The sequence below is a fragment of the Halyomorpha halys genome, unplaced genomic scaffold, assembly GCF_000696795.3.
Source record: "Halyomorpha halys isolate HHAL.00 unplaced genomic scaffold, Hhal_1.1 Scaffold134.1, whole genome shotgun sequence".
NCBI lineage: Eukaryota > Metazoa > Arthropoda > Insecta > Hemiptera > Pentatomidae > Halyomorpha > Halyomorpha halys.
The window spans coordinates 176,811-184,289 of record NW_027107159.1 but is presented as its reverse complement, the minus strand read 5'-3'; the positions used below and the strand labels follow the sequence as shown (position 1 = coordinate 184,289).

General features: G+C 26.9%; 1 protein-coding gene across 1 annotated transcript in view; it reads right to left on the bottom strand.

Annotated features, from left to right (window-relative positions):
* Nucleotides 1-4,592: 4,592 nt before the first annotated feature.
* LOC106678339 (leucine-rich repeat-containing protein 59) overlaps nucleotides 4,593-7,479 on the bottom strand; it is an 8,167-nt gene continuing 5,280 nt past the window's right edge. The window contains exons 7-9 of the mRNA XM_014416794.3: nucleotides 5,105-5,136; nucleotides 4,899-5,013; nucleotides 4,593-4,777 (exon numbers count right to left, since the gene is read on the bottom strand). Coding sequence (XP_014272280.1) covers nucleotides 4,730-4,777; nucleotides 4,899-5,013; nucleotides 5,105-5,136 — 195 coding nt within the window. The 3' untranslated portion in view covers nucleotides 4,593-4,729. The remainder of the gene's footprint in view (nucleotides 4,778-4,898; nucleotides 5,014-5,104; nucleotides 5,137-7,479) is intronic.

The window sequence follows — 7,479 nt, the reverse complement described above, 5'->3', positions numbered from 1 at the left end:
CTTTTGTATATTTAATTTGAATATAAAAGATTTTTATTGTAAAATTATTCTTATTAATTTTTTTTATATTAAACTCCATTGAACCAAATTCAAAATGTTTTTAAATTATGTTACTGAAATGGATGTTCGAAAACATCGATGAATTTTAAGGAACGTTTTGAATATCTACACTTTAATATTGAATATCAATATTTTAAAACATCGATATTTTGTTGTCGATGTCGCATCCCTTGTAGAGCATAAACAAGTTTCGGAACTATTGCACCTTCATATGTAATCCTCAGAACTTCCGCTTTTAGTCCTCACCCCTGTCTTAAGGTAATCGTTAATCCGTTTACTGTTAGTAGTGCTTTGTTTACTAATCTTTAAACATAGACTTTCTGAGTTTCATGTCGAAATTTAACTCTAAAATCTGTCATGATATCAGTTTGTGACAGTTTATGAATTCAGTAGTATATTAATTTGAGAGAATTTTCGTTTTCTATTTAATATTGTTATTCAATAAATATTTTCATAATTTCAGAGTTCAATGTTGCTAATGTACAACTTTCTCTGCTGTATTTTACGAAAAAGGTATAAACATTAATACATAAATATTTCCAATAAATTGCAATTACAATATAAAAAAATCAATTGCCAGGTGACGCTAAGCCATATTTTTCCTAGAAAAGAGAAAAGAAAACCGTTTGTGAATCACTAGTGTAGCTCATTTCCTCATGAATGTTAATCTGTGGATAGTTAGCTCTAGTAATTGTGAGAAGATTTATTTATCGATATTTACAACAATGTCAAGTATCGAAAGAAATCTGATTTAATCAATTTAAAATATCGATATTTCTGTAAAAAAAAAACGTAAATAGCTCTATTAGGGCTCATATTTTAGAAAATTTACTATACTTTAAATGATGTTCTCTTAGATTTTCTAGTGTTATTAATAGTTTTAAAGGTATAGAGCTCTGAATGAAATTTTTTTTTTTTAACGTTTTGAAACAGCCACCAATTTTTATTCCCTCTAACTATGCTTGACAGACTCATCAATTTTGACAATTAATTGTACGTAGTTTTCATTAAAGAAATAAAAAAGTAGGGTGAAATAACTGCCTTTTTTTCTCCCCGCCACTTGTACTAATAAAAAAGAAAAACCAATCAATGGTACTATCTTAAAAATACATTCTATTCAAAATAAAATAAAAACATTTTTTTTGGGGGGGGGGGAATGTGCCAGTTATAGCAAAGTAGCGATATGTTTCAATTTCTTCATGTGAGAGTTATTTTTCAAAACTAAAATTAATGAAAAGTTGTTAAGATCAACAATGAATAATAAGTTAGTGATTAAAACTGCTATTGCTAGACAAATTTTTATTTTTCATGACTCCAAATACGTATTTACATTAGAGTATTTTCAAAGATTATTTCAAGATTTGTTTGGATAATTTTGTTTTTTAAGTTCAAGTTGCCATAACCAGATACCAATCATGATAAACTTCCCAACCACCCAAACCAACTCATTTCCTGGCTCCTCCTTCATTACCTAATAATCCTCCTAGGCGTCTGAAAAGAAGATGGCCTCAAGTTTTCTCTTCTAGAAATGTTTTTAGAGTTCTATCAATGAATAGGTTCTCCACATGTTTGTATCATGTCATTATATCACTTACAGCAAATTTACTTGATATATATATATTTATACAGTTGTTAATAACAATAAATAAATTATTAAAAAAAAAAAGTTCAGGTTGTGTTATCTGCATTATTTTTAAATTAATTTAATTTTATAGTTATCGTTGTACTCTTTCAGTTCTCGGCTGTTCACTTTTTATTTTTGATTATATATAGTATATCATATTTAATTTCCAAAAGTTTCCGTGTTTATACGTATTGTTCATTTATTTTTTATCAATCTTACTGTCACATATTTCTCATGTAGTCCTACTTTATTTGTACTTATATTTTCTTTGATTCTTATATCTTCATTCTACGATCTGTATATTGTTTGTCTAGCTCCGGTGAAGGCAAAAATAATGCTACAAATTGAAGCAGAATAACTTACCTTGTTATGTTTCTCTTCCTATTGCATTTCTAACCATATTTATGAATTTTTGTATGAATACAAAATAGAACAGAATTTTATAAATTACTTAAGTAAAAACACGCTTGTACAAACGTATTTTCCTTGATACAACTATAATTTTAAAACGGCTCCTATGATTTAGCTCAAAGGTAAAGAAAAGTTTGGGATTAGTGTAGTTTTGGTTTTTGTACAGCGGTTCCCAAACTTGTTTCTTGCGAACAAAAATTCACAGCACTCTTGTGCTAAATAAATATTGTGACACAATAATGCTTAGAGTACTTGAATATGTAAGAAAGAAAAAGTGGAAAGTAAATGCTGGACTGCACTCTATATTTGATATTTCAATTTTCTTTTTTCTGTATTATTTTGAGAAAGAGGTATTCACTTGCAGCTACTCTATCATGCTCTTTGGGCATCCTAGGTAGGGGCTTTGGCCAGCCTAGGATAGCAACTCAGTTTGAGAACATCTTTTCAAATTTCATCTCACCCTTTTGAAAAACTAATTTCCTGTATACACCTATGTTTTAACAACTATCCATCAAGTAGATTTTATTCTCAAACAACAAATAATTAATAAGAAGATGGTCTGGGTGCAGACAAAGAAAAAACTCAAATAGAAATAAAACTATTTAATGTGAGCCAATGTTCTCTTTTCTTCCCTCTACTCTCTTTCCAGTTATTTCATTTGCTGATCAAAGGCGACTTCTTTGTTGAAAGCTTATCCATCTTTTCCACTTGTCTTTATGATCTATTGTGGTGCTCCCGTCTACCCCAGTTGTGTACTGAGGCCTGAAAATCATTTATTCCTGAATCTGGGTCCAGCCAAAGCGTTCTCAGGAAGGCTTAGCCGTGTACCTCCAGACATCTGTTATTAGTTCAATAAAGCCACCTTTGGTATACAAAGTTAGCAAATAACTTATGGAGTGGAGTTTCCGTCCTTTGGGGATTTACAGTAAATACTCGTAAAACTTTCCCTGTCAACTCATTTCCTATCCAGCATATCTTGCCTATTGACGATGCATTACCGAGATCTTCTGATGTACCTCACCTCTTAAAAATGGTGCCAGGACTGATTATACACTACGTCAACAATATATATGTAAATATTAATCTATATGCACTACCAATTTTCAAGTGGTTTTGACGGGGAAAAAAATGAGCATAAATAAAATAAATATACACAATAAAAATATAGAGAAGGATAATTTCCAGAAAAGTAATTTTCAGTAAAGAAAATAAGAAGATAAAAAAAAAATTGAGAAAGTTATAAAGTTATACTGACCCATATTGTACCAGGCACACATTTTTCAACAGAATTAATAATAAAATATACACAGAAGTTATAAAAATAAACAAGTTATTCATTAAATATTTTTATTAATATTTATATTTATAACATAATTAAAAAAAAAAAATGAAATTGTATGTTATTCATATTGTACCTATTATAGCACATTCATTCAATCAATAGTCAAAAATTTAATTTTACTATATTTACTGATAATTTTTTTTTCAGTTTGTCAAGCAAAATTTATATATTTTTATGTTTATTATGTATAATTTATATTTTCAAATTTTTCTACATATATCTTTTTTTCCTTAATTGGAAAATATAAATATTTCAGTCAGTGACCATCTGTCCTAACACTATACATAAACATAAAAACGTCATACATTGTTTTCTAATAGATTAGCAGAGTTTTTTAACAAATGGCAATGCAGTTAAGTTATGAATAAATGTAATTGATGACTACAGGACAATTATTCACTTTACTCATACTGAAAATTTTCAGTGGAAAGTTTTTTCCATTTTAATACACATATACATATTTATTACTTATAATATAAAATGTTATTACTTTTATATTATTTATATATTTATTACTTTTTATATTTATTGATCCTTTTTCTTACTATTGGTATCTTTTTAGAATTATTACTTTTAGCCTTCTGCATTTATTTTATTTTTTGTATCCACGTATTAGAGTGCTTTTTTGAATTTTAATAGATTATAATTATGGACAAACATGATGAGTTTATGTGTATCTATAGTTTTTATTATATTTAAAATATTTATATAATTTGGACATAATTGCGTTTTATGTTTGATCGAAAAAGAGAGAAGGTTTTAAAATAATAGAAAAATTAAACACACCTATAAAGAACAATAAAAAGCTAGAAAAAAATCAAATATGTAATGGGGAAAAATAATAAATAATAAAAAAAAATCATGTATAATTTTAGCACATAATTTAAAATTTTTATAATGTGATTATTTATATTGTTTTATACTCTGATTATATTAATAGGCTTAAAAAAAATGTATGCTTCACTAGTTATAAATATGCTGTATGAGGCAAACCAATGAAGTTGGGCAGTACATCTTTAATTTAGTGTTTTTTTCCTCTCTCTTCCTTAATAAGTAAAATATTTTTTATGGGAAATAATTCAAAGTGAAGATCATTACATCATTTTATTTACAGCATCCCGAATAAAAATTTGAACAACAAAAAAATAAATTAAACACCGCAACTTTTAAAATTAAGAGTTTAATCTGTCTACTAACAAACCATATTCTCTTTTTCTTAGTTTAAAATGTACAATATAACTAGAAATTTTTATTCATTTAATAATTGAATAATATGAAGTTAAATTGAGTATCTAGTTGATCATTTGCAATGATTTTATTCTTTTCTGTATGTCATTTATCTACAACAATTAAGATCATATTAGTAAAAAATAAATAAATAAAATAATAAGATACTCTTTAGTATTTAAAAAAAAAATAATAAAAATACAAAAAACTTGATAGGAACAGACAGGTGCCAACCTCTTTTAAATCAACCATCTTTTGAGACATATCAAAGCAAAAATCACTCTTATTTTGGCGATTTTTTATCTTTCCAAGGGATTCTTGCAATTTCATTAGTTCTTCATCAATATTTCTAAACCCAAATGAAACAATTTTTTTTTTATTAAGAAAATTCATAAGCAATAATTCATATTACATGTCAATAAACAATAACATATACTCACAATGATGGTTTCTTCCTCTTAACAATTGATTTCTAAAATAAATAAAACAAAAAATTATTTCAAGAGATCATATATCAAGTTTATATTTTTTAATATTTAGCGTCTGTGAATATTCATGTGCTTTTTTGAGTCAGTGTAATAATTAGAAAACAAATTTTTATGCAGTAAAAAAAGGGGGGGTAATTCAATTGAATTCCTGAGTGGAATTCAATTTTTCAACTTCATGAAACTACCTCAATTTTAAGTTTTAGAAAAAATATACAAGACACTGTGTAGGAAGGAGTACATAAAAATATTCTTCCGAGCAAAATTATTTTTTTAAATATATCCTAAAATTTCATATAAGATTTTCTTCCATTTAGCTTTTTAATTGTATATTTACATATGAATATACCGTTAACCAAAAAACTAACAAGCAATAAGACAATGTAGAAAAACTTAAAAAAGTTTGATTAAAAATGTATAGGCATTTTCATATTTATCAGACCAATTGATTTTTTTTAAATTTGTATTTAAAATAAAATATATAGGCAATGTAATATACTAATATTTAAAAAAAAAATCAGAAATTCCCAACAAAGTCAGACAGACCATAAATTAAAATTAAAAACATTAACAGTAAATGTTCTCTATAACAAGCTTATTAGAGGAAAACTTTTACCAAAATCAATGGTTAAAACTATTCCAAGAAAATGTGTTTACTTGTTGTTTATCTTAGATTGAATTTGATGCATCACTTTACCTCAAATTTGTCAATATTAAAATATAAATTAAAAAAGTGCCAAAATAACAAAATAAATAAATATTGACATACATGTACCTATATGTGTTTAATATGAGAAATCTAGTTCCAGCATTAAATTCTATGCAACAAAAATTAAAATTTAGCCAAAAAAGAATAAAACATGAAATTTTGTGCAGTAAAAACGCAAAATGTGTAAAAAGAAATAAGCCATAATTATTTGGCATTAATAGTCTCATAAAGATCTAATGTATCTTGTAATATTTATTTTTGTCAACTTTTTGAGATGAATTTTGCAATAATACCTTCCATTACTTTTCCTTTCATAATAGCCTTCCGGAAAGACCATTTATTCCATTTAGAAGTTATGTTCCATATTCAGGATACGTGTTCTTAATGGGGTAAATCCAGGATAGATGGACCACTGGGATCGACAGACCAGTAACGTATAGTGAGATGAAAGATCGTTGATCTATCCGGATAAATGGGATGATAAATGGACAACGGAAATTTGGGATTGATGGAGCCAGTAAAATATTGAGTAAACTAAATTTTGTACTCTATTTACATGTTATTCAAGTTCAAAATGCATAAAACTTTATTTATTTTTAACAACACAATTCAGTACTGATGGACCACATAAATTTTTTTTTTAACTTTTATTTCAAACTAACTTTGCATCAAATCACTAAATAAATCTACAATAAATGTACAAACTTTGGAGTGGCAAAGCAATGAGCTCAAAAATGGCCCTACCTTATATGGAATTAATGTTTGAAAAACCTGTTACATCAATTCCAGACTTACCTCGTGTATGTGTAGGAAATTCCTGTCCTACTATAAATAGTTATATAAACTCCTATTATTAATGTTTTTGATCAGTATCAGTTATCTTCATTAATTAAATTTGTAGTTCAGTACATGTACATATAATTCTTTTGTGTGATTTCTTTTAATTTATTCACTTAATATACTTCTTTTTTAAACATAAATTCAAAATACATCTAAAAAAATGTTTCAAAAATGGCAATGGACACATGATACCCAGTTTGGCATAAGTTGCTAACAGCCTAGATGTTAATAAATCAGCGGTACCCAAACCTTTTTGCCACGGCATCCTTTGGGAAAACAAATTTTGCAGCACCCTTCTTGAGCTAAAAAAATATGAAAAATGTTGCCGCAACCATCCCAAGAGCGGTTGAATAAGTAGAAAAATAAGAAAAAAACTGTGGAAAGTAAATGCTGAAATGGTGTATATTTTATATTTCAATTTTAATAGTTTTTCTTTCTTTTTTTCTAATATTTTGAGAAAGTGTTATTTGCTTGCGCCCTCCCCTTCCCCCACACACTTTGGGAATTGCTATAATACAGCATTCTATGTGCTAAAAAACCTTTATGTTTTTTATTATAATTGAATTCCTAATTTTGTTTGCAAAATGGTATTCTGCACATTTAAAACAAGCTATTATACCTTTTAAAAATATTATTAGATAAATATCATTTAATCACATGAATTAATGAATCAGTTTTAATCGCTAATAGAAATAAATTTTCGAAATTAGCCCACACTTTGTTCTAGTATCTGTGAGATGGCCTGTACAATATTGATTCTATTTAATAAAATTATCAAGAT